This window comes from Barbus barbus (assembly GCF_936440315.1).
Source record: "Barbus barbus genome assembly, chromosome: 16".
NCBI lineage: Eukaryota > Metazoa > Chordata > Actinopteri > Cypriniformes > Cyprinidae > Barbus > Barbus barbus.
In genome coordinates, this window is record NC_136744.1 from 28,221,743 (window position 1) to 28,249,438 (window position 27,696).

Here is a 27,696-nt window from a genome sequence, read left to right on the forward strand (position 1 = left end):
TTTCCTATTTTCCCATTCCTCACTGATGCTGGAGTTTGTGCTAAAGGAGCCCTGACAAAGTATTGAGTGCATAAATTAACATACTTTAAAGAACTTGAACTTTTCTGTTTTGCAAATCCTTTTTTTTGATTGATCTTGGGATATATTCTAATATTTTGAGATACTGGATTTTTTTTACTTTCATGAGATGTAAGCTCTAATCATCAAAATTAAAACGAAAAAAAAAACTTTTGAAATGTTTTACTTTACATGTAATGAATCTAAAATATATGAAAGATTCACTTTTTGAAATAAGTTAACAAAACGAAAAACTTTTTCAGGATATTCTAATTTTTTGAGATGCACCTGTGTATATATAAAGTTTTTATTTTATAACTTATAGTATGTATAATGTGTGTGTGTATATATATATTTTTCAATTATTTATATATTCATAAGTAGTCAACATCAATCTGTACAATCAAATACTGTATATAAAATAAAACACGTTTTTAAATTATTTATATATATAGTCAATATAGTCTATAATCAATACTTATGTATTTCATATAGATTCAAATAGATAAAACCTAATAAGGAAAAAATAAGTATGAATGTTTATTTTTTTTATATTATTAATTTCTACATCCTAAAAGAAGTCAGTTAAAAAAAAAATACACCTAATTTTTTAAGATTGCACAGATGTGTGTCTACTTTTTGTCAATCTTGTCAGATATTTTTGAGTGCAATTAAATCACCCGTTTTCTTCAGTAGATGGAGCTGACAGGCAGTTTAAAACCATCCTGAATTCTCAATTCATTCGTAACCAAAGATAGATTTATCATTTAATTCATTAATATTTGTAATGACATTACACATTTTTATATATCTGATGATATGGTCTCATACTGACTGAAGTAAAAGCCATATTTTGTGAGAAACTGGGAGAAGCAGGAGGTTGGACCCAAAGCTAGATCATGTTTAGAACCTGTTTAAATGAACCCAAACATTATTACTGTATTATGTTTACAAATAAAAACCATGTTTTAATTATTGTGATATTCACTATATTGTTGAATGCCTCACTGTTAGCATTAGTAAGAATCTTGAGGTGTATAGCAGTCAGACCACAGATCCCATTAATCATGCAGTTTGTTACACTGTGCCGTATGAGTCACGCTCTGGTTTGGCTCTTATACTAGTTTTAGTGTATATATTGACCGCATGACAACTCTTTTTCCCACTAATCATTTTTTTCTCTCGTTTCATTAGGGACCTGCAACTGGAGGATTTCATTGATCTGTACTGGCGCGATTACCCCTCATTCATCAAAACGTTCAAGGAGGCCTGTGTGATTGATCAAGGTACGAGGCCGATCAATGCGGTCGGGGCCCCTCATTAGCAGCCAAAGGCATTTCTATTAATTTACCAGACAGTGCTGACTTGTTAGGAGGAGTTCGGCCCGATGTGCTTCTAGTCATGTTTAAGGTTTGAGTGACAGGTACAAAATAGACATGAAATTTTTCAACTTCTAGGTTATAAAAAAAACCCATTTTCATTTAATGTCTTGTCTTGTATATCTTTATGTACACTCCCCCGAAACAGTGTTAGTATAGTATTATTCATACCTGATTATCATTTTAACTAATATTTCTAATTAGCTTTTAATTTTTAGCTTCCGTCATTTAGACATTTTGTTGTGTGCTTCTGCAGTTTCTATTACTATGACTCTTACTATTTATGTTTAATTTATTTTGATTTAAGTTCTATTTTTTATTTCCAGTTAGCAATTTTAGTGCTTCAACTTAAACTAAATGAAAATTAGAAATGTTGTCTTGGCAAATACCTGAAATAATAATAGTTTTAGTTAACAATAATAACCTGAACAGGAGAGTATGTCACAAATACGTTTCAGTAAGGTTTGAATTTTTTGAAAGAAATGATACAAGGATAAATTAATGTAAGGGTGTATTAAATAGCTTTTTTTGGTTACACTTTATTTTAAGGTATCCTTGTTACAGTGTAATTACAGGGGTGCAAACTTGTCACCTTTTGGCGAAATTCGCTGTTTTTACCTTGAAATAGGTCATTCACGTGAATCGTGTAGATCCAGGGGTTTTTTCCCCTGTTGGCAAAGGAATGGACCCGCCCTACACTGCCTCTGATTGGCTTACCTTAATGTTCCTTCCCTCATCCAACCAATCTCACTCCGGAAGCCTAACTTTTAGACGCTGCAGGCAGCTGTCCATATTCTGCTGTAAATGATGGTGTTCCAGTTTAAATGGTGATTACCGTGTCAGGCTGCTGTTACGATAGCTATGAAGATTGTAAGTTATGTTATACTACATTAGTTCGCTACCCTTTGCACAAATGCTCCTCAGTCTCGACCTTAACATTTGTCTCCCATATCAGTAAGCTATTACTCTGACATGAAGTTGATTTGAGAACTGTTTGACCTACAAGTAAAGCATACCATTCAATGTGTAGTAATATTAGTATCACTCATAAGCTAGGTGTCAGCCTGTAACAGCCTGTTTCACCTCAGGTTTAGCCCATCAGCTGCTTCACTGAAATGAAGATTTACAGTGGTTTATGTAACATCTTTACAACGATCCTTGTTGATTGTAGACTGTAGTTGTTGCTCAAACGTCTTTTAATCATATAAAGGTGTTTATCCTTCAATAGTGCACGGCAAAAAATGTTTTCCTACTTAGAATTTTTGTCTTGTTTCTAGTCCAAATATCTAAAAAAATTCTTAAATCAAGAAGCATTTTCAAAACAAGTAAAAATTGTCTTGTTTTCAGAAAAAAAATAAGTCAATTAAGTGAGTTTTAAAATATTATTTGCAGATTATTTTGCTTGTCCTTAAAACAAGCAAAATAATCTGCAAATGGGGTAAGAAAAATAATCTTATTTCAAACCGAAAACAAGATTATTTTGAGTTTTTGACTTCTTTTTTTCTGAAAAATAGAAATAAAAATTTGATTTAAGAATTATTAGATATTTGGACTGGAAACAAGACAAAAAATGTAAGAAAATCATTTTTTGCAGTGTGTAACATTTTCTCCCTATAAAGCAGTTTGACTTGCCATTGTGTGTGAAATGTGCTGTGAATTAAATTTTTCACTTCAGACGAGTTTGCACCCCTGTACATTTAAGTACTGAGTAATATTAACTACATGTACTTACTATAGGGTTAGGATTAGGGTTTGGCTTAGGGTTACTTGCATGTATTTATGCATAATTAATTATTATAATAGTAGTACATGTAATATGTGTAACAAGAAATAAAGTGTTACCCCTTTTTTTCAAATAAATGCTTGAAAGGAATTAATCAGCATTCATTTTAAAAGACATTTAATAATTTTATTCAGCAAGGATGCGTTAAATTAATTACGTTTACATTTTTATATAAAAAAAAAATGCAGTTCTTTTAATATTTCTATTCTGCTGTCTTGTCTTTCATCCATGTGCAGCTCAGATGGAGCTGATGACTTGGCCGGTGTTCCTGGACGGGGAGGCCCCGTGTGTGTTCAGCTGGCTCAGTCGCTGTCTGAGAGGGCAAGATGTGGCGCCTTTTCCTTATCTGCCCGGCATCTGCGAGAGAACCAAACTACTGGTGCTGGTAAGGACCCAAATCCTCCCTGTGCCACTGAATATGCTCTTTTTTCTTGGTTTTATAGGTGCACTCCATCTGTATTCAACAACCCAGTTGACTCCTGAAAAATACAGGTGCTCACATCCTTCTCTAATTGTTCTACAGTCTGACCAGTTCAGTCCAATTCACAAATGCATGACTGTTATGAGGAGTTCTTTCAGTGAATCATTCAAAAAGCCAGTTTGAATCAGTCTGACGAATCTTTAACTCAATGAACTCACTGAATCAGTCAGAGCGGTTCTGACTCACTCGCTGAGCTGCAAGCTGACATTACATTCAGTGATGTCCATCCCGAAATGACGCTTCGTTATTACTGTCTGCTGACTGTGACCAATAACATAATTGGAGATTGACGTTATAGTAATCTAGAGAATAGACTGCATTTAAATCAGATTTTCAATCCCAGAGCATTGCAGATAACGTTCAAAATTTGGTAAGATTTTTTATTTTAAGATTCTATGCTCACTGAGGCTGCATTTATATAATCAAAAATACAGTAAAAACAGAAATACTGAGGAAAAAATTAATTTTAATATAAATGTTTTTATTTAAATGCAGGGTTTCATACAAGGTGCTTAAAGTGCTTGAAGTACTTGATTTTGACTTTTTGAAATTTAAGTCCTGGAAACCCCTTGAAAACAGCCATATTTATGAAAAGTACTTGAAATTTTAAAAGGCAGTATACATGAAATTATTGTTCATATTAGTTTTCGATAAAAACAATATTTTCATGCAAAATTAACAATGCTGCGTGTGTTAATCATTACCATTTCTCCTGGCGTTTGGGAGCGCACGAGATCTCGCGATATTTCAGCTTGCATTATATTGCTCGGTCTTTTATTGCATGTGCTGTTCGTTTGGGTTTCATTTGGGAACGCATATAAAGTCTGACGCATTTTGTCATTTAAAAGCATGAAACGCGTCTCCATCTCAGCAGCTCAGTCCACAAACTCTTCCTCAGCATATGCTGGAGTTTGTGTTGCTTAACGTTCATCTGGGAAATCAGTGTGTGTTATCAGTGTAGATTTGTAATGTAAATCATTTACAAACATATGCCAACACAGGAGAATACATCAACATATTTCTAAACATGCGATTTGTTGTACATCGCGATTTAAAAATAAAAGTCGCTCTGAGTTTGCTTGTTAAATGGATTTAAACTTCATTGAATAACGCTTGAAAATGAAACATTGGCGCCCTCTGCAGGAATTTGTTATAATACATAATGTATATTCATATTATATATAGGCAATTAGGCATATTACATTATGCATTTTAATAGTTTTGTTCAATAAAACCATGTAATTACTTGGATTTAATACTTTATTTGAACCAATTATGATTGCCTCATCGTTAGTTTATATATAAATATAGTCATATTAAAGCCTGTTTTTCACTTAGGTTTATTTTTATTACTAAAAATGATCAGATTACTCAATTGTCAAAATAATCAGTCGATTTCTTGATTTCCAAAATAATTGTTAGTTATGGCCCTAGATTAGTTCAAACATTTCAAAATACAACTGCATTGTTTTGTGATTAAAAGACATGTTTTGCAATTGAACATTTCTTAAAAATAGTATTAAAATATTCTCTCATTCTAGTGAACCAAGTGTCTGTATTTAGTTTTATTTAACGAGCTAAGTTTATTGTCACACCTCTAGCGTCTATAAGCTTGATATAGCTCATATTTTCCAAGTGTATGATATAGCTTTTATTCTTCAGGTCAATCATGTATTCATAAAATAATAGGAAAATGTACTTTGCCATAGTATAGTTTTAAATGTTAAAATGGCCAGTCACTGCATGCTTTGCTTGAGCTGCACTTAATTTGTACCATTGCTTTATTAGTTTATGTATTATAATTTGAAAGATAATAACAGTATTGTTTGATAAGTCAGATCTCTGATTTTAGTCCTTGAAAACCAAAATAAATCGTGCTTAAAGTCCTTGAAAGTCCTGGAATTTAATTTTGCAATTTCTGTACGAACCCTGTAAATATAGTGCAAAATTTGCTGCTCAAAAAGCATTTCTTATTACTATCAGTGTTTCAAACCATTGTACTGCTTCATATTTTTGTGGAAACTGTGATTTAATTTTATTTTTCAAGAGTCTTTGATGAACAAAGTTCTAAAGAGCTTGTATTAAATAGAAATCTTTTGTGACATTATAAATTTATTTGCTGTAATTATTCTGAGTAAAAGTATTAATTTCTTTAAAACAATCTAACTGACCCCAATCTTCTGAATGGGTGTTGGATGATGCCCAACAGGGGGCGCTAACAGTGAGCAGAGGAACCGGGTGTCCTGCCCTTAACTCACACACATGTTCTATATAAATGTCAAGCAGTTAGATGGCAAAGTGCTGCAAGCTAATCATAATGACATTTTGCGAGCACCGAGTCATCCCTGGGTGTCCTCTGCGTCCTGTGAGTGTGTACATGAGCGGCACAGATGCCCCTCCTTAATTAGTCCGTGGAAGTGGAGGTCTGAATCACTCGAGAGGGCGATAGGAGAGGTCATGGTGTGTGTGTTTGTTTTGTACTTCCTTCCATCAGGCAAAGCAAAGTGACGCACAACCCCACCGAGGTGCTGACAAACCGTTACGCAATTATGGGCTGTGTTTACCCCACCATTCCCGTCCCTTAGATTAAAGTCCAGAACATTAGAGCATCCATTTTATCCCTTTGTACTTACACTCCCACTGCCTGTCTCTCTCTCTTTTCCAACCCCTTTCTTTCTCCCTATTATATTTAGTGGTAATTGCTAAGGAAAGCATCAGCATTACTGTGGTTCATACAGTGCATAGAGTAGTGGTTTTTGTGGAGCGGGTTGAGGAGAGGTGTGGTGTTTTCACCTGTTTGGACTCTTAATCAGGTGAAATAGACCCTTAGACAATGAAGAAAGGACCAGAGCCATATCTATCCTGAAGAAAAATAAATGCTGTTGTTAGACTTACATTTAAACACTCAAGTTTTCACTCAGACATTTCACTCACAACACGTTGAATTAAAGTCTGTGCCCGTATATTCACAGTCTGTTCAGAAGTATTTAAGTACCACGTTGATTTATATAAGCACAATTTGTGAGAAAGCACTAGATATTGGATGTGCCAAAGTTAAATCAGGTTATTAGTGATTTCAAATACATTCAGATTTCAGTTTTTCAGAGTTTTGCTTAAGCCACTAGTAGTTAGTAAAACTAGTTATCTAAACTAGTCGTGAACAGACCAGTGTTTTTGAAGTATTACTTATGCAGTTGTAGTTTTTGTTAACCTTTTGTATTGGCTTTATTTTTATATTTTTAGTTTTCGTGATAATTTTAGTTTTTTTATTTTTTATTTTATGTGCTTTTGGCATAAAAACAAATCTCAGTAGTTTCAATTGTTTTATTTCAGTTTTAGTTTTCTGTTAATTTTAGAAGTTTTGGAATTTTAGTACTTCAGTGTAAACTTTTGTCATTTTATTAGTTTTTGTTTATGATAATTTGATTAATTTTTATTTCAGATATATTTGAGTTCTTCAGCTTAAGCTTATTTCATCTAGTTGCCAAGGAAACATTTCTAATTTTTCATTTACTTTTTCATCGAGTGTGTTTTATTTTAGCTTTATTTCTCTTTATAAAAATCAGTTTTAAAAGTTTTTGTTAACAATTAAAACATTGGAACAGATTTCGAGCCAATACAATACCAATAACTCCATACTGACTTCATGCTTGATTTCTGAAATGCATTTTGGTGAGTTTTTTTTGTTTTCATAATAATTTACATTCGATGTTCTGAATGAGCCATATTACCTGTGATCTGCGGTTGTTATGCATGCAGTCATGCGTGTGGTTGATGACTGCGAAATATGTTCATTCTTTCCTCACACGACTGTCATGACCGCAGCAAACCAAAACCACACAGGTACTGCCCCACTGTTAATACCAACTCTCTTTATGTCCTATCCTCTTCCTCTCTGTCTGTCTCTCAGAGTTATGCCCTGTACGTGGTCGGAGATGAGGATGCGATCTCCACAAACATGTTGAAGTACCTCTCCAGGCTGTCAGCAGGTGGGCTGTATGTGTGTGAGATTAGAGGCTAATGAGAGGCTCTTTACTGTCCTCAGGCCTGACACTAGACTTCCTGTCAAGCATGTACACTAATAAATAGGAGGATAAATTCAATCATTACATTACATGGTAATTTGGATGCACAAATGTAGACTTTTTGACTGATATTATGGATCATAAATTTAAAAACCAGATTGTTGGTCAACAGTGAACAAGTAGCTAAAATTTTCATGCTAGACCAATCTGAAAATTAAGTTTTGCTTTTTCTGAGTAACTCCGTTGGTTTCACATGGGTTGTTTTAGAATAGAGAAATCATTTTGCACATGAAGGGCCTTTTGCATTAAACACAAATTTTGTGTAAATCGTTCAAAATACTATTCTTGTAGAAATTGTCTTGTTAGATTAAATGCAACAATTTATGTAATGGTTTTTGAAGTGCGCAGAAGTTTGATTGTGTTTCTTGATTAAGACCTAACGTTAGTGCTCTAACTGCAGATATAATCTTTTGTAATAATCATTAAATTTTGTAATAGGGGTGGTGATGGCGCAGTGGATAAGACACATGCCTTTGGTGTGAGAGACCCGGGTTCGAATCCACTGTGAGACACCAATGTGTCCCTGAGCAAGACACTTAACCCCTAGTTGCTCCAGAGGCGTGCGACCTCTGACATATATAGCAATTGTAAGTCGCTTTGGATAAAAGCGTCAGCTAAATGAATAAATGTAAATGTAATCAGACGATTATTTAAATGTTTAAAAAATAAAATTCATTGCACTCAGTTCACAAACATTGGTACATAAAATGTATTTTAGACAGAGTCTGGGACAAAAGTTTATTAGATTAGATATTCGAACCTACGCTACTATTTGAAGTTTGGGGGTGGTAAGATTTAATGTTTTTGAAAGAAGTCTCCTATCTTCACTAAGGATGCATTTATTTATACAAAAAAACTAAGTTTTGAAATATTACTATTTAAAATAACTGTTTTCTATTTAGATTTTCTTCTGTGATGCAAAGCAGAATTTTCAGCATCATTACTCCAGTCTTCAGAGTCAGATAATCCTTCAGAAATCATTCTAATATACTGATTTATGGCTTAAGAAACAGTTGTGCTGCTTTATGTTTTTGTGGAAATCACATTTTTTTTAGTTTACGATACATATAAAGTTTATAAGAACAGCATTTATTGGAAATGGAAATCTTTTGTAGTATTATGAATGTCTTTGTCACTTTTGATCAATTTAATGCATCCTTGCTGAATAAAAGGACGCTATTCATTTCTTAAAAAAAAAAAAAAAAAAATCTTACTGGCCCTAATCTATTGAATGGTAGTGTATATTTAATTGTTTCATACTCTAGCATTTTAAGTACATTTGATAATGCAAAAACCAGGGGAAATTAATAGGTGAGTGTATCGTTATTGTTTTTTAAAATAAATTTCCATGTATTCGCAGGGCAAAAGAAAAACACGAGTGATCCTTTTCTGAGAAGGTACCTATGGTTTGTTTATTGTCATGTGGCCTTATGTTTGTTTTTCTAGATAAGTCTCTACTCATAAATCCTAGTCAGCTGATTTCTCCAGCGTGTTTGATTGTGGGGTGTGTTTCTCAGGCAGAGCAGCGTGAAGCCCACACCTTCATCTGGATGCCTGGCTGAGAAGCTGGTGGTGTGGTTGACCTCTGCAGGTCAGAGTGACACAAGTACACACTTGCAAATATGAGAGCTTGGCCAGCACATTGCAAGCACACAGTCCCGTATTTAAGATGCATTGTTGTTTCTCTGATGGTAACAAACTGCAGTACTCAAGGAGGTGATAGAATTTCCTCCAAATGTCTTGCATTCATTCAGATAAGCTAGATTTAAACAGATGTAAGCAGTTCTACTTTAATTTTACTTTGCATGATTATGTTGCTTTGCCATGACAGTAGTTTACTGAAGGAGAAAGACAGAAAAATCCAGTGCATACTTTCATTTGGAACAATTTCGGAAATCGAATTTGCATTCAAGTACATGTGAAGTATGTTTTAGACTTAATACTGGACTCACAATCCTACTAAAGCTCCTGAATTTCTATTAAATGTAGCTTTGAATGTAGATGTCTGGTCAAAATCCACCTGCTCAGATCCTGCAGCCTTTGTTGGTTTACCGATATATGAGATCTGTATATCCTGTCACAAGGGATATGTGACTACACACTATTTTAAATGCTTTTGCTTTTTTAAACCTCAGGATTTACACTGAAGGATCTGGAGTCGGTTCCATTTGGTGTGGCTCTGCCAATCAGAGACGCCATCTACCAGTGCAGAGAACATCCCTGCTCTGATTGGTCTGAGGAGGTCTGTGCTTTGATTGGACGACAGGACCTGACCAGACAAGCTCACAAAGTGACCCTAGCCAATCGTAAATCGGTGAGAAAGTGAATCGGATGTAAAGAAACAAGATATTGCTTTGCCATTTGAATTTTATTATTATTATTGTTTTTTTTTATTATGTAAAGAGTTGATATATTAGTGTGAATGAGTACTAGTATTAATATTTTGAATTAGCTTTTATTTTTATATTATCAGTTTTCATTCTAGTTTTAGATTAATTTGTGCTTTTTAAAAACATTTTCATGTAGCTTTATTTTTCAGTTTCAGTCATTTTAGTCCTTCAGCTTCAAATTTTTAAAGTCAAGTTTTTCATTTAATATTTTATTTATATAGCTTTATTTCAGTTACCGAAAAGTATTTTTAATAATGCTCAACATCGTTTTAGTTAACAATAGCAGCAATGTTTTTACTAGATAAAATATAAATTATACTGTATTAAGACAATACAAAAAGAATAAATCATATAAGACAAAAACATTTTACAAAAGGTGCCTGACTATTTTAACTGTTCCTTTCATTTTGATCATGTTTCTATATAAAAATGTTGCTTATATTATTCATGTGTTCACACTTGCGTATTCATTTTCATACAAAATGTCAAAAAGAAACCTAGGGCACTTAGTAGGGCTCAAAACGAATTTATAAAGCTATTTTTGTCTTTCTAAAAACCATGATGAATTATTGTCTCCTGGATGGTGGCTTTGCTGAATATAACTCCCGTCCCCAGTTAAAACAACTACTGTCTGAATAGAGCTGAAGACTTGAATATGGTATTTAAGACCAGTATTGTCTAGTGTAATTACTGTTATTCTGAAGTAATGAAGTGAATGCTGCATTATAAAGTAATTATAAAATAACTGAATTGTCCACACTCAAGGGCAATGTAATTTCATTGTTCATTCAGTGTGTTTGTGTTTTCTCTAGACTGTGGGTCTGAATGTTATGCTTGAGCCACCAGTCACCAGTGAAGCCGACGAGGAAGAGGATGGTATGACAGACCTGCACCCAGAGGTGACCGGGCTGATCTGGAGTCAGGATCTGAGGGTGCAGGAGGTCCGCCGTCTGCTCCAGAGCTCCAGACCTGTCCGGGTCAATGTGACCCACCTCCCTGAAGTCAGTGACCATGAGTACATAGAGGAGAAAGAGAACAAGTGAGCATGCTCAACATTAAAACAAAATGTTCTTTATTGGCAATCATCTATGGTTCCATTAAGAACCTTTAATATCCACGGAACCTTTCAATTCCACAAAAGTTTCTTTATAGTGGAAAAAGGTTATTTAGATTAGGAAAAAAGGGTTCTTTTAGGAACTGTTCACAGAAAGGTTCTTTGGGGAACCAAAGACAGTTCTTCTATAACTTTTACTCTTAAAGGTTCTTTATTTGCATCTATGGTTCCATGCAGAACCTTTAATATCCAAGGAACCTTTCTGTTGCACAAAAAAATATTATAAATGTAAAGATTTCAAGGTTTTTTTTTAAGCGATGCCATAGAAGAACCATTTGCAGTTGCAGAACCTCTCAGTGAACAATGTATAAAATAACCTTTTTTTGTTAGTGTGAAGAACATTGTAAAAATCTAAAGAACCTTTTTTCACTATGAAGAGCCTTTTGTGCAGTGAAAAGATTCCATGGATTTCCTGGAAAGATTCCATCAATGCCAATAAAGAACTTTTATTTTTAAGAGTGTACTGTGGAAAAAGGTTCTTTAGATTAGAAATTAAAAAAAAAAAAAAACCTGCTTTTTAACCTTTATTTTTAAGCGTGTAGGTTTCTGATGGTATCTTTAAAGAACTAAGTGAACATATGCTGAAACGAACCCTGGAAGTGTTCTTTTCTAAATCTGTGCCATTCTCTACACTTAAATTCAGCATTGCTCTTCTTATTTTTGTTGCAGACTGCTGCAGTTGTGCCAGCGCACCATGGCTCTTCCGGTGGGACGGGGACTCTTCACTCTTTTCTCATACCATCCTGTGCCAACCGAACCACTCCCTGTGCCCAAACTCAACCTGACTGGTACTCTCATAAACCATCGCCCCTGCTTTTGAAGTGTTCTAATGAATAGTTTTACAGGGCTAGGAAAGCAGTTTTTAAGAGCCCTGTTGAATTTTGTTTGGCAGTAACTGTGACCAGACGTTGCAAACCTCCCACCATTCCCACCACAGCGTTATATCTTTCACTCTATCTTCAACAATTTCACATCAGTTGGAAAGAAAACGTTTGCCCAGGACCCTTAGTGGTCTTTGCTGTTTTTAAGGCAAACATCACCATTGCTTATATGTAAGGATTTGAACAACAAAAATATCATGTCGACTTTTGGATGGCCTTTTTCAAATTAGGCTACTAAGTAATGATCTAGAACACCCTAGTAACTGCGTAGCAGCACTCTAGCGACCACACTCAAAAATATTAAAAAATGTAAGATTTATGTATTTGAATTGCGTATAAAATTTTAATTTAACTAGTGCTGGGCAACGATCAGTTGCGATTAATCACATCCAAAATAAAAGTTTTTGTTTAATATGTGTATATTTATTATGTATATATAAAGACACATGTATTTACATGTATATATTTATATTCATATAATTTGTTATATATAAATATATTTAATTTATAAACAAAATATTTTTCTTAAATATATACATGCATGTGTGTGTATTTATATATACATAATAAATATACACAGCACACACACACACATATATATATATATTATGTACACAAACACTTTTATTTTGGATGTTATTAATCGTTGCCCAGCACTAAGTTTATCATAAAATATTAAACTTAATGCAATTCATATTTATCATACATGAATGAATCGGGTAAGAAAGACAAGATTTCTCCACTCTATGTAGTGCATATTTACTATCTGGATCTGATTTTTGATTTGGTATTTCTTAAAAAGAAATCATGTTATCAAAATGCATTTATCCAAATGGTTTAGAGTCATAATAAATCTGATCATTGTGAAAATTCAGTATATTTTGGTAAAACAGTAACATTGAACATTGGATAGCTGTGGAACGGTTATATAATGTTTGAGATTGAAACAAAATGGGAATTATTGGTGATGAATATATAGACTTGGTTATTGTGTTTTTAAAACATTCCAGTTTTTTAGTACTGTTGCTGAAATCTGACCTGTTTCACTATTGTATGACTGACAAATTTGCATTACATTAATTTATTTAGTTAAAAACTGATCCAAATGGATGGAAATTTTATATGCAATACAAATACATAAATCTTAAATTTGAGCGTAATTATTTTTTTAAATGCACCCACAACACCCATGCATTGCAATGGCAAGTTTTGCATGGAAAAACAGAAATTTTAGTTAATGCTTTATAGTATCATTTTATTGAAAAACCTCTTCCTCTGTAATTTACTAGCTAAAGGGCACAAAATTGCTGCCCTTTTATGTCTTTCCTCACTTTCCCACCATTTTCTTATTTTATGTATTTTTGTTGAACCCAGCAAACAATGCAGTTTGAATAATGTCCCTTCTCTTTTGTCTTCTCCACCCAGGCCGCGCTCCTCCCAGAAACACCATGGTGGATCTGAACAGCGGTAACATCGATGTGCCGCCCAACATGACCAGCTGGCCCAGCTTTCACAACGGTGTGGCGGCTGGTCTTAAGATCGCCCCTGCTTCTCAGGTGGAATCTGCCTGGATTGCGTACAACAAACCCAAAAGTGCTGACCTGGCCAACGAATACGCCGGTTTCCTCATGGCACTGGGCCTCAACGGCCACCTCACTAAACTAGCAACACTTAACATCCACGACTACCTCACCAAGGTCAGTTACAGCCTCAGATGGGAGGTTTTGATGAATGTAGTGATTATGAACTTCAATAATGAGTTTTAGGTCTAGAAAGTGACACTGCAGTCAATGAGGGCAACAGGATATGATGTCACTCTCCATGGTCCAGTGATATGTCATTATTTATAATGTAGTATTATAAAATAATTAGAAGTGTTAATACTTTTTATTATTTTGAATTAGCTTTTATTTTTATATTTCCATTTTTAAGTTAATTTTAATATAAATTAGTTTCAGTTTTAGTAATTATTTGTCATTTTGAATATTTATGTTAATAGTCATATTAATGCATAACACAAAAAATATATCATTTGATTTATTGTATATTTGTTTATTGTAACTAACCTATCATAAATGTAGTAATTTAATTTAATCATAATTTCAAAAAATATGAAAATTAAATTTATATTCACTTTATTTCAATTCAAAATGTTTTTAATAATTTTAGTTAATGATGATAACCCTGGGGTCCACACTCTTTGTGGGATCCACAAAGAAACGTAGACAACCACGTGAATGACAGCTTTTAAAAATGTAAACATACTACTTAGATCTTTTCACAAATACAAGGTAAGCGTCTTGTAATTTATTTTACATACAGTATTGTATTAATTTAGACTTTTCAGATTGGACCTATGGCCCTGTTTTTGTAATAAACACTGCATTTGCAAGCGTATGACTGCAAGTGAGAAACAAAATCTAGCGTGACCACCTGTAAGACGTAGACAGATGTTTACTAAAGATGGCCCAGATAACCGATCCCATACAGCAGCATGTGACAAATCCAAACATTCATGTGTAGCTAACAGGATGATTCGTCTTCGATTGCGTGAGTCACCTGCGCTTGTCTATAATGGAGATCTAGGTTGGAATCAGGAGTTTGCGGGCGATGTTAATTCTAGTGGTTATTCAGAGGAACAAAACCAGACCAATTTAGCATAATGGCTTTTAATGGAATTGAGAAAGTTATTAAAAAAAGTTACGTTTCGCTTAATTAGAATTGGACGCGCAGTGATGAAGTGCACTGCAGAAGTGGGCTAGAAGTTGAATTTATTCCTTCCTTCTAATGGACCTACAGTTCATAGAGGCTCTTCCTGAAAACTAGACCTCTCTTCCTCCTCCTCCTCCTCCTCGTAAATCTCTTATCTCGCCATTTTTAGCATCGGAGCTGTCAGGTTTGCATGTTTTCTGGGGTTTTTGCTCTCATCCTGTTGTTTTTCTCACATGAAAGGCAAACGTAGAGCTGAGTTTCATTCTGACAGTTCACAGGGCAGTAACGTGTGCTGCTCTCTCATTTCCAGTCAGGCCAGGCTTTGTTGATACTTTCTGTGGTCGCTGAGCATATCTGTAATCTATAAGCTATATCGATCCTTTAGCTAGTTTGGTGTTTACACTGCCCGCTCTCACACTGCGGCCGGGCTTTCTATTCTCTGATAGTACTCCTGCCGATTTTACAAGAATCTGGTAGAAAAACATCCTGTTTTACTTCATGCACATTTAGAAATGAATGAATGAGTGAGTTTAATGAATGGATAAAGTGTTAATTGAGTCCCAAGGTTGCACTGCTCACTCTGAATCCATTCTGTGCTTGAATGGAGAGAGATTGCTATTTGGACTTTTCGTCAGATCATGAGATATGGACACACTGACTTTGCTTTAAAATCTGCCTGGCTTTATGCCGGCTACATAGGGAGCTGTTTTCTAAGACAGCCTCCAACTGTAATTGAACCTGAAGTGACTGATTTGCAGCACTCTACATAGGCAGCAACACATGCACCACATAAATCTTTATGCAAAATGCATAGACTTGACTCTAACATGTTCCGTGTTGCTAATCTAGCTTGCAATATTTGGGACGGCACTGTAGGATGCAGGTCGTTGCTGCCAGTATATAATAAGTTTAGTATTCTTTCGGTTTAGCATTAGATTAGCATTCCATCATGTGGTCATATATATATGCAATATATATATTTTATGACATGGTTCTGTCTTGTCTCCTCTGAATCAGGGTCACGAGATGACGAGTATCGGGCTGCTGCTAGGTGTTTCTGCTGCCAAACTGGGCACCATGGACATGTCTATCACCCGTCTGCTAAGCATCCACATTCCCGCGCTGCTGCCGCCCACCTCCACAGAGCTGGACGTGCCTCACAGCGTGCAAGTGGCCGCTGTGGTCGGCATCGGTCTGGTTTACCAGGGCACCGGTCACCGGCACAACGCAGAGGTGTTACTGGCAGAGATCGGTTAGTGTGTATGATGGCATGCCATGAAATGAAACGAGCTGTTCTCAGTTGTGCTCATTCATGATTGAATTGTTGAGTTTAGTGTCATATCTGTGTCTGTAACAGCTGTTTGTTGTGTTGTCCCCAAGGACGTCCACCTGGTCCTGAGATGGAGTACTGTACGGATAGGGAGTCCTACTCCCTAGCAGCAGGACTGGCACTTGGCATGGTCTGCCTGGGAGTGAGTGTTTCCAAAGCGTTTTGTGAATTTGATCCTTTTCCTTCCATAGTAAGCAACAACTGCAACCAACTTGGAGGAGCACAGTGGCCAGAAAAATCCCTAAATTATCCACTTTTTCAACAGAACTAAAAACAACACACACTATCATTGTTGTCTTTAGTCCTGTCCAGTGTACAACTTCTCAAAAATGTCTTTCTGAAGTAGTATTTTTTTTAGTATAATCAGTATAACAATATGAATGTTATATATATTTTTAATTACATTTATTTCATGGAAAAATATAAATATATAAAACACTTAAAAATAAATATATTAAAATATTTATTAATATAATTATATATAATAAATAAATTGAATTAATATTTGTAATATGATATAGTAAAAAATTGATAATTGAAGAATTTAACTGATTTGAATTTAAGTAGAATTAAAATAGAATAAGATTTAAATAAAATTATTTAATCTTAAGAGCAGTTTTTACAAATATATTGAATTACCCATAAACACATTATCATGCGCACAAATTATGGGCTATTTCCAAAAAATCTGATTGTACGAATAATATTTGAAATGTCATTTATAGTTATTTTGTTTATTATGAAAAGCATGCAGACTCGTTCAGCAAAAGCATGCATTGTGTGCATCTGTGGGAGATGGTAATCAGAATTATTCCCACGCTGACCCAGCTGTTTGCTCTTTGCTTCTCTCTGCAGCACGGCAGTAACCTGATCGGGATGACTGACCTGAACGTGCCCGAGCAGCTCTATCAGTATATGGTGGGAGGTCATCGGCGCACACATGCTGGCATCAACAGAGAGAAACACAAGTCTCCCAGCTATCAGATCAAGGTGGAGTCATTACATAACCATCAAAGAGCATGTATTCATCTAGAGATTTTTTGTGCTGAGAATAATGCCACACCTCTCATGTGGCCATGTTTGACAGTTTAAATTATTGTGAGAAAGCAAGTGTTGTTCAGAACACAACGCTAATATGCTATCTGCTGCATACTATTTATCTGGTGCAGTGAACAATGTAACAATAAATGATAGTATGGTGACTTGTCAAATGTCCCAGTTCTATACATATATACAGTGGGGAACAAAATTATTTGATCCCCTGCTGATTTTGGACGTTTGCCCACTGACAAAGAAATGATCAGTCTATAATTTTAATGGTAGGTTTATTTGAACAGTGAGAGACAGAATAAAGCATTTCAAAAAAAGTTATAAATTGATTTGCATTTTAATGAGTCAAATAAGTATTTGACCCCTTCGCAAAACATGACTTAGTATTTGGTGGCAAAACCCTTGTTGGCAATCACAGAGGTCAGACGTTTCTTGTAGTTGGCCACCAGGTTTGCACTCATCTCAGGAGGGATTTTGTCCCACTCCTCTTTGCAGACCCTCTCTAAGTCATTAAGGTTTTGAGGCTGACTTTAGCAACTCGAACCTTCAGCTCCCTCCACAGATTTTCTTTGGGATTAAGGTCTGGAGACTGGTTAGGCTACTCCAGGACCTTAATGTACTTCTTCTTGAGCCACTCCTTTGTTGCTTTGGCCGTGCGTTTTGGGTCATTGTCATGCTGGAATACCCATCCACGACCCATTTTCAATGCCCTGGCCCTGACGGTACATGGCCCCGTCCATCGTCCCTTTGATGTGTTGCAGTTGTCCTGTCCCCTTAGTAGAAAAACACCTCCAAAGCATAATGTTTCCACCTCCATGTTTGACGGTGGGGATGGTGTTCTTTGGGTCTTAGGCAGCATTCCTCTTCCTCCAAATACGCCGAGTTGAGGTGATGCCAAATAGCTGGATTTTGGTCATATCTGACCACAACACTTTCACCCAGTTCTCCTCTGAATCATTGGCAAACTTCAGACGGGCTGTACATGTGCTTTCTTGAGCAGGGGGACCTTGTGGGTGCTGCAGGATTTCAGTCCTTCACGATGTAGTGTGTTACCAATTGTTTTCTTGGTGACTATGGTCCCAGCTGCCTTGAGATCATTGACATGATCCTCCCGTGTAGTTCTGGGCTTATTCCTCACCGTTCTAATGATCACTGAAACTACACGAGGTGAGATCTTGAATGGAGCCCCAGACCGAGGGAGATTGACAGTTATTTTGTGTTTCTTCCATTTGCGATTAATCACACCAACTGTAGTCACCTTCTCACCAAGCTGCTTGGCGTTGGTCTTGTAGCCCATTCCAGCCTTGTGTAGGTCTACAATCTTGTCCCTGACATCCTTGGACAGCTCTTTGGTCTTGGCCATGGTGGAGAGTTTAGAATCTGAATGATTGATTGCTTCTGTGGACAGGTGTCTTTTATACAGGTAACAAGCTGAGATTAGGAGCAGTCCCTTAAACTCTGTTTACAAACTCACCACACGACATTAATGGTCAAAAACTGTACTTTCTTGAAAGCCATCTGTTTTCTGAAAAAAATGACACCTTGCACTTGAAAATAGCACATTCTGTTAGAATTTTACAGTCAAATAAACAAAATATGTAAAAATGACCTATTTTACCCTTAGGTTTTAAAGGGTTAAGATAGTGCTCCTAATCTCAACTATTTATCTGTATAAAGACACCTGGGAGCCAGAAATCTTGCTGATTGATAGGGGATCAAATACTTATTTAACTCCATTAAAATGCAAATCAATTTATAACTTTTTTTAAAACGCGTTTTTCTGGAATTTTTGTTGTTGTTCTGTCTCTCATTGTTCAAATAAACCTACCATTAAATTATAGGCTGATCATTTCTGTGTCAGTGGGCAAACATACAAAATCAGCAGGGGATCAAATAATTTCCCTCCCACTGTATATACATGCATTTGAATTTAGAATTGAGTTAGCAAATGCAGGGTAGTAATTTGAATTTAAGAAAGTAAAATTAAAATTGAGTTTTGAATAAATTTATACAGCATAACTGATCGAAGTGCAGTTATGGTATGCATATGCATTAGATGGTATGCATAATATCTGAAATGGCATCTACAGAAATTTGTATTTATTTATATTTTAATAAATTAGTATGGTAGTAAACTTACCCTTGCACGGTCTTATTTTATTTTATTAGGAGGGTGACACTATCAATGTGGACGTGACCTGTCCAGGTGCAACACTTGCCCTCGCCATGATTTACCTGAAAACAAATAATAGGTGAGTTTTGTTTCTTCATTCACTTACTTTAGTTTCATTTCTAAATGGAAAAACCAAAGAAACACATTGTAACTTTAAGCATCAAAGTGAAATGTCATTTCTGTGCCACTAGCAGTGTTATTTAGAGTTATCTATATACTATTAGTTATTAATATGTTGTTAGGCTTTATTTTTATACTTTCACTTTTCATTTTAAATTGTACAAATTGTATGTGCTTTTGTAATTTTACTATTTATTATTGAAATATTTCTGTATAGCTTTAATATTAATACTTATTTTGTTTCAGGTAGTTGCCAAGACACAAATTTTTTTTTTTTTGCATTTTTAATCATTCTTCATATTTAGATTGTATTTTATTTCAGCTTTTTCAGTTGCTGAAAATGATTTTTAATAGTTTTAATTTTAGTTAACAATAACAACGCTACACTATCAGCAACAAATGCTATTGCAAATATTATGATTTTACGGCTTTACTGCCCCTTCTGCTCACTTTTGTCTTTAATTGTTGAGCAAACCATTTGCCTCAAATGTGCAACTTTGGTTGATGTAGAAATCGACAGGCTTCTCAAACAAACAGAGCAATTTTTTCAAGTGTTACGCTCTTTGGAAAGTCAATTTACAAATTAGATATAGTTGTCTGTGTGCAATAATCCAGAATAAGAGAGTATTTCCCAATAATCACACTCTTGACCTTTAAAGTAAAATCCATTATTCATTGTGAATCATGAAGGTCTCTTTCTGTGTAAAAAAAGGCTGACATCTTCCTCATCTTCAGCTCTTATGTTCAGTGCAAGCCTCTTTCAGTTCAGTCTGCTCTCTCACATTCACACCTGTCTCTCTGGTCCCCTCCAGGTCTATAGCTGATTGGCTGAAAGCCCCGGACACCATGTTCCTGCTGGACTTCATCAAGCCCGAGTTTTTGCTGCTGAGGGTGAGAGAGCGTTACAGGGCTGACAGCCATCAGAAGTTCATTCGGGCCTCTGGGCTCGCAGGGACTTACACATTAACACCTCACATTGGGTTCAGTCACACTTTTTGACCAAGTGTTCTCATGTTTTACGATGGCCTTTCAGGCAACATATGAGGTCATTTTAGCCTGTTGTGCTGGTTAACCAACAGGAAGGTCACTTCCTTCTCAGATTCTTCTCTGGCCTTCTGACTAGGAAACCTTTCCAAAACCTAGAGTGCTGCCTTCATTGTAAGAATGTTCCGAAAGGTAACATTTGATGCTGCCTTTAAAGATATATTAGTTTGACCAAATTCAACAGGAGTACTGCATATCCCCTTTATTTTGCAATGTGGAAAGAAGCCATTTTCTTTGAATTTGAGACTTGCAATTCATTAGTCGCTATAGGTAAATAAATAGCAGAATTACAAAGTGCAGGAAATATTAAAACTATTTGCACTACAAACCAGTGTGTTAATGATTATTATGACAAATTAAAATAATATAATCACAAATACCAGTTTGAAATATCAAGTCCAAGATGGTTGTTTACAAATGTAATTCATTCAGTACTAAAAAGTCTCAATATGAATAGTTCATTCTAATTTCAAAAAAATATATTCTGTAATATTGTGTATGTTATGTAATTTATACGCCAGTTAAAATTTCTGCCATGAGCTTGACAACACGCTTTTACCATACTAGTAAAGGTTTTTTGTTGTAGTTTTACATTGAAATGTAGATAAGATAAATGATTTTTTAAAATGTAAATTTTAATATAATATAGTTGAACAAAATGACATTTTTGGCACTTCATAGCAAATAAAAGTAGTGGGCAAAAGCATTCTTTATACCAGACCTGTACAGCGTGCACACAAACAAGTGTGTAACTCTTAACTTTAATGTGCTTTTTATATTTGATTGGACCCTTGATGTAACTAAATGATGTACATTTTAGGCTACCAGAATACACTGCCATTCAAAAGTTTGGGATCAGTACATTTTTAAAGAAGTTTCTTATGCTCATCAAGGCTATTTGATAAAAAATACTAAATATTATTTTACAAAATAATATTGTGAAATATTATTGCCATTTAAAATAAAAGTTTTCTATTTTAATATACTTTAAAATATAATTTCTGTGAAGCAAAGCTGAATTTTCAGTGTCACATGATCCTTCAGAAATCATTCTAATATGCTGATTTATAATCAATGTTGGAAAAAGTTGTGCTGCTTAATATTTTTTGGGACCTGTGATATTTTTCAGGATTCTTTGAGGAAAAAAAAAGTTAAAAAGAACAGTGTTTATTCAAAATAGAAATGTTATAATAGACACAACTATTAAAAAAAAATTGTTTTCTTTATTTTTTTGTAATGAATACTTTTATTAAGCAAGGATGTGTTAAACGGATAAAAAGTGATAGTAAAGACTCATATTGTTAGAAAATATTTATATTTTTAATTAATGCTGTTCTTTTAAACTTTTTATTAGCCTAATCAAAGAATAAAAGAAAAAAGATTCCAAAAAATATTAAGCAGCACAACAGTTTCAACACTGATAGTAAATCATAATATTAGAGTCATTTCTGAAGGATCGTGTGACACTGAAGATTGGAGTAAAGATGTTGAAAATTTAGCTTTGCTTTATAGGAATAAACTACATTTTAAAATATATTCAAATAGAAAACCAATATTAGAAATTGCAATAGCCTAAGAGTTCACAATATTACTGTTTTTTTCTTTTTCTTTCTTTTTTTCTGTATTTTGATCAAATAAATACAGCCTTGATGAGCATAAGTGACTCCATTAAAAAACAAGGTCAATTATTTATTAGGATTATAATATAGGCCTAACATAATATAATATCAAAACAACTGAAGCATTTCAACTGATAGAAGAGAATAGAAAACAAACGGAAGCATTTAAACTGAGATCTGTAAGTTAAATATGATTTTTTTTTTTTTTACGTGAATTCTTATATAGCTATCTAAACATGCCTATGAAGTACAGTTTCTGCAGCAACTCATTTGGCGCACATCATTCTCTTTATGAAACCTGTAAACCGCATTCACCGGTTCTAACTCTATAGAGGCAGCAGCTCTATAGCGGTTTACCCGAGCATTGCAATTCTTTTGTTTCTACCTACTAGAATACAATCAAATAGCTTTCCCAACTCATTTTTGCATGCGCGCGGCATATTATTTCTCTGTGCGGCCGCGCACGTGCACAGCTTAGAGGGAACATTGGTGGTCGACCTGTATGGATTTTTGTATGACCAGTGATTTAAAGCCAATATAGGCCTAAATACGATATCAATATGAGATAGTAAATACTGATTTTTATTGCAAAAATTGTTATACTTCTCTATTTATTTTACATAATATTTAATCAAATAATCAATAAATTATTTGAAAATAAATCTACTTAAAAAAATTATTTGAACTTGATAGATAAATCTTTACAATAAACAGATTTATGCTTTAAATCAAAAAAGTCCAAATAAAAGTCCCACTTATCTGTGAAACAAGAAACCTTGACTAAAAAATGACGAATAATGGCCTTGTCAATATATTGGTTGACCACTGCACTAGACGGATGCATTTGACCATTGCACTTCCATCTTGTGCCCAAGTGCCTCGTTTTTAGAACACTGTCAAGTTAAAAATAAGTTAAACTTAAAAACGTTTTTTTTTTTTTTTTTATTCCACTTTTCTGCATCTCAAGTTTCTAAACACAAATGCATTTGATATGAATGGCTCCTTAGAAGGCAACTGCCATGTAGGCAAGCCAGCTCACTTGTTTTTTTTGAACAGAGCCTATGTCACAAAGGCCTTAACCAATAAACATGAATTCTTACAAAAGAAAGGGGGTGTACAAATATTTCCTATTTTACAATTCCACGTAAACTGTTTATTCATAGCAAGCTCTTAGTGTTTAGTATCTGTGTCTTTGTTCTCTGTACAGACGCTGGCCAGATGTCTTATCATGTGGGACGAGATCTTTCCCAACGCCGATTGGGTGACCAGTAATGTGCCTCAGGTACGTTAGAGGTCTAACACACTGCAGGGACTCATCCAATATTGCGTCCTGTTTCCAACTAGTTTCTCAAGAGGAAGCACATTTTTGCCTCAGGTCATGTTTTCGCTTCCCGTTCCCCTGTAAGTTTATAGGTTGGTCAAATATTTAGCAACGGTTGTGTTGCAAAACGCAGAGCTGTTTGGTCACTTCAGGTCATTGAGAAGTGCGTCTTTTAGCGAACCTGGACGGTGTATTTGTTAGACATTATCTCAAACTGTTAATTCATGGCATTCAGCTTTTAATGTTGTGTCTTCTTTTCTAAAATCTTTGTAAAAAATATTTTATTGTTATTTGTCTATGAATTTATATACAAATTTAGAACCCACCCCTTGGTAGACTAAAAAAAAAAAAAAAAAAATGTTAATTAATATATATATATATATATATATATATATATATATATATATATATATATATATATATATAAATATAAATTAACCTTTTTTTTTTTTTTTTTTTTTTTTTAGTCTACCAAGGGGTGGGTTCTAAATTTGTACAGCTGATTTGTACAGCTGTTGTTTTGCATTACTGTTCCACAGAATAAAATTCCATAAACAGTTGTTAACAAAAAAAAAAAAGTGTGTCTGTTAGTTGTAAAGTCATTTGACCATGCTGCAGTTGTTGCAGATCTTTAGAAAATCACACCGAAATGGTTAAAAACCGACAGTTTCTGTTAATTTAGTTGCTTTTATTTTCTCATTTTAGCATACAAAAAGAAAAGAGCAATCAGAATTCAGTATTTAAATATTGATGACATCATCACTGACGATAATGTTTGGAATGTTTGAATGCTGAAAATTCTGTCAATGTAGGTCAACGGAAAACTTCTTCCTCCTTTGGACATTTACAGAAACCATAAAGCGGGATACAAAAAATCTTCCATTTGACTGACTTCTAGCCAAAGATTATAGATCTACCAAGACGGTGCACTCTTATTACTATGATTGGAAGTAACTGCTGTGTGCAATATGGCTATATGGCAATATGACTTTCCTATAGCTCAAATGGTAGCGCATGGCACTAGCAACGCCAAGATCATGGGTTCGATTCCCAGGGAAAGCAAGAGCTGATAAAATGTAAAATTGTAATTTGAATGCAATGTAAGTCGCTTTGGATAAAAGCGTCTGCTAAATGCATAAATGTAAATGTAAAAGGCTATTTAATTGTGAGTTTCTCAAGAAGATTTCAACATTTCCCCATTCAAATAGTTAGATTTAGTCTTGTGTTCCGAAAGCGTTGCAAATATGGCCTCCAAGTGAACAGAGTTTCCTTGAAAGGGACTTTGTTTCTAGCATTGAGCTTACACTTAATTTGGCTCATTGCTAGTGAACAGAGATGATGTGACATGTCATGTAGACACAGTGTCAGACTCCCTTAATATGATTAACACTAAAAATAAGCTTTGCGTTTTCAGATCATCCAAGAAAACATCGGCAACCAGGAGCAGACGTCCATCTCTGAGGATCTCAACATGGAGACCTTAGTGTGAGTAGCAGCAGATTCTCTATGATGTTTTGATCGTGTGATTTATAGGAGATCCTCATACCCACAGACTGTTTCTCGCCCATATTGGAGGTGTTTTCTATTATGACTTTCCAATGAGTTTTTGTTCCTTTGATGACTGGTTGAGTGAAATAAGGCAGACATTTGTCACTGTTTCCACAGTCAAGCTCATGACTATATAATTGCTGGAGGCTGCCTGGCCGTGGGATTTCGGTTTGCTGGGTCTGCAAATTCAGATGCTTTTGACTGCTTAGTAAGTGGAAGTTTACTTCCCACTTACAGATTTGAGATCTTTCGGAAAGTTCTCTGAATATTCTTAATATTTTCTTTCTCCATCAGTACAAATTTGCCAGAAATTTCATGCAGTGTCTGACGACCTCCACGGCGACAGTGGTAAGCATTTGTTTGCATTGAAGGAGAACATCGTCATGTAACCACAAATATTTATTCACACATGTCCGGTCTCCTCCAGACAGGGCAGTATAACCTGCAGACGTGTTTAAGCATGGTCCTCCTGGCAGTTTCAATGGTGATGGCTGGTTCAGGGAACTTGAAAGTGTTGCAGCTGTGCCGCTTCCTCCACAAACGCACCTTTGGCGAGATGAATTATGGCTTCCATATGGCCCATCACATGGCTCTGGGCCTGCTCTTCCTGGGTGGAGGGAGGTTAGCTGAGTTTGAGTTTTGTCATTTGGAAATGTATAAAAGAGTCCATCTTTACCCATACTACCCAGCACCTCAGTTCACTTTATTGACATTATTATGCATTTGATTAGTAGTGTTTCTAAGCGTCAGTATTACTATTGCCCATTCTTAGTGTATTAAACAACCCTATGTCCCTAAGTATAGAGTGCTCCAATGATGATATATTTTTGTAGTCCATCTGGAAGTTAGCATCACCTTGCGTCCCTTGACAAAAAGCCAATAGGCTTTTGGATTATTGCATAAAATAAGCTCTGTGGCCAGCAAAAGTTTAGGACTCTTACATGTTTTTACATGTAAACACAAAGAGGATTTTGAAGCCGATTAGTGAGTAAATAAGTTACCAACAACCTCTGTAGTCCCATCTACGTTGCCACGTTTGCCTTTTTCAAGACACATAAAAGCTTAAAAAAATCATGAGTTGAATATTACTGATGTGTGATAAAATGTGAAAATATCTTGAGTGCAAACAGAACTTATTTCGGGCCAAAAACCCATTGACTTTGGGACAATTAAACTGTAAGTTGAAAAATACTTACTAAATGTTTTAGGACTTGTAACTCATCCCACACAGACATCAATGATTCCTCAGGACAAAGGTTTTTGGTATGTGGCCAAGCAAAGCGTGAGAACATGCCAGCTACAGCTCATGCTATTTATAACCACAGATAAAGCATTATTGTGTTTTTGTCCCCTGACTTTAAACTGCGATAATATCCTTTATCATAATACTTCCTCTGTTATGAAATCCCGCCTTTATCGCCTTTGACCCCACATTTCATCCTCTGCTAAATAATGCATTAAAGGAAGTTCATCCACAAAGGAATGCCGTCATCATTCGCTCATTCTCATATCATTCACACTTCTGCATATCCAGAGTTACATTCGGTCACACAATGCATGAGATTCAGCCTTGATGTCAAATTTGTAATTATGCTTCTTCATGCACAAGTTTAAATTTAGACGAAAGAAAATCATATTAGTCTGGAATAGTGATGCACATATATGAAAAATGAATGAAATACCGTCTTTCCACGGTAGCAACACTGATTGAGCGATTACATGAGACATGATACATTTCAGTAAGTCGTTCTGTTTCTTTCAACATACTTTCTGATGTTTATTCATGCTTATTTTGTGCCGTAACTAGTAGTAAATTGTAAGAGATGATCGCTTAAACTGAGGTGCTACAGCAATCTGTCATTTAATTCATGCCTTAACCGTAAACAGCATCGACTAATATATTCATCTTGAGGTTTAAGAATCCATATCAGTTTTGATATTGTTAAATCAGCACTAGCGTCCATATGGCTGACAAGTTTACGTCTTGTAGTTTTTTCAACATTGTTAGCATGAAATCGACTGACATGGAGAAACACTAATGAAATATCGCTGTTTTGGACAATGATTTTGGCCCTCCAAATCTATTTCAGCCAAAACCAAAAATGACTGTTTCGGCTGAATTTTTGGTTGCTGAAATTTCTAGTTTTGGAACATGAAAATGAATATTTGTTGTTTTTTTTAAACTCGTGCATAATTTACCTTATACAAAAATGTCAGACACCACCCTGTCTGTATTGCTGCTATAGATATGAGAAGAATTGCATATAAAAACTGTACATGCATGTGTGAAGCAGCGAGCTGCAGGTGTTGTGGTGGGCCGGTACACAAGCTCTTGAGCGTTTTTAAAGAGAAATAAGGCGACCTCTAACCAGGTCAATGAAAGGCACCGTAAGAGCCTCTCATCCTGTCAGAACCTGTTCGAGTGCACTCTTCAACTCGCCCATTATTTTTAAGTGAGGCCTTTTGAAAGAGCACAAATAGTACTGGTGAACAATGGATGACCAATTTCCCCCTCGCTACACAATTGCGTACGTCACATGCGCTCTGAAATATTGCCTCCAGGGACAACTGAATATGCAGCATGTGCGTCCTTTGTTTATTTTGCACTA

The 27,696-nt window shown here is 35.1% G+C and overlaps 1 protein-coding gene across 1 annotated transcript in view; it reads left to right on the forward strand.

Moving 5' to 3' along the window:
• Positions 1-27,696, forward strand: part of LOC306882099 (anaphase-promoting complex subunit 1-like) — a 73,332-nt gene that overhangs the window by 25,789 nt on the left and 19,847 nt on the right. Inside the window, exons 20-38 of the mRNA XM_079436567.1 lie at positions 1,252-1,343; positions 3,456-3,604; positions 7,611-7,689; positions 9,146-9,182; positions 9,303-9,376; positions 9,921-10,099; positions 10,988-11,214; positions 11,959-12,077; positions 13,596-13,867; positions 15,900-16,134; positions 16,263-16,354; positions 17,068-17,202; positions 19,432-19,514; positions 20,368-20,446; positions 23,426-23,500; positions 24,954-25,024; positions 25,205-25,295; positions 25,382-25,435; positions 25,515-25,708. Of these exons, the coding sequence (XP_079292693.1) occupies positions 1,252-1,343; positions 3,456-3,604; positions 7,611-7,689; positions 9,146-9,182; positions 9,303-9,376; positions 9,921-10,099; positions 10,988-11,214; positions 11,959-12,077; positions 13,596-13,867; positions 15,900-16,134; positions 16,263-16,354; positions 17,068-17,202; positions 19,432-19,514; positions 20,368-20,446; positions 23,426-23,500; positions 24,954-25,024; positions 25,205-25,295; positions 25,382-25,435; positions 25,515-25,708 (2,337 nt within the window). The remainder of the gene's footprint in view (positions 1-1,251; positions 1,344-3,455; positions 3,605-7,610; positions 7,690-9,145; positions 9,183-9,302; positions 9,377-9,920; positions 10,100-10,987; positions 11,215-11,958; positions 12,078-13,595; positions 13,868-15,899; positions 16,135-16,262; positions 16,355-17,067; positions 17,203-19,431; positions 19,515-20,367; positions 20,447-23,425; positions 23,501-24,953; positions 25,025-25,204; positions 25,296-25,381; positions 25,436-25,514; positions 25,709-27,696) is intronic.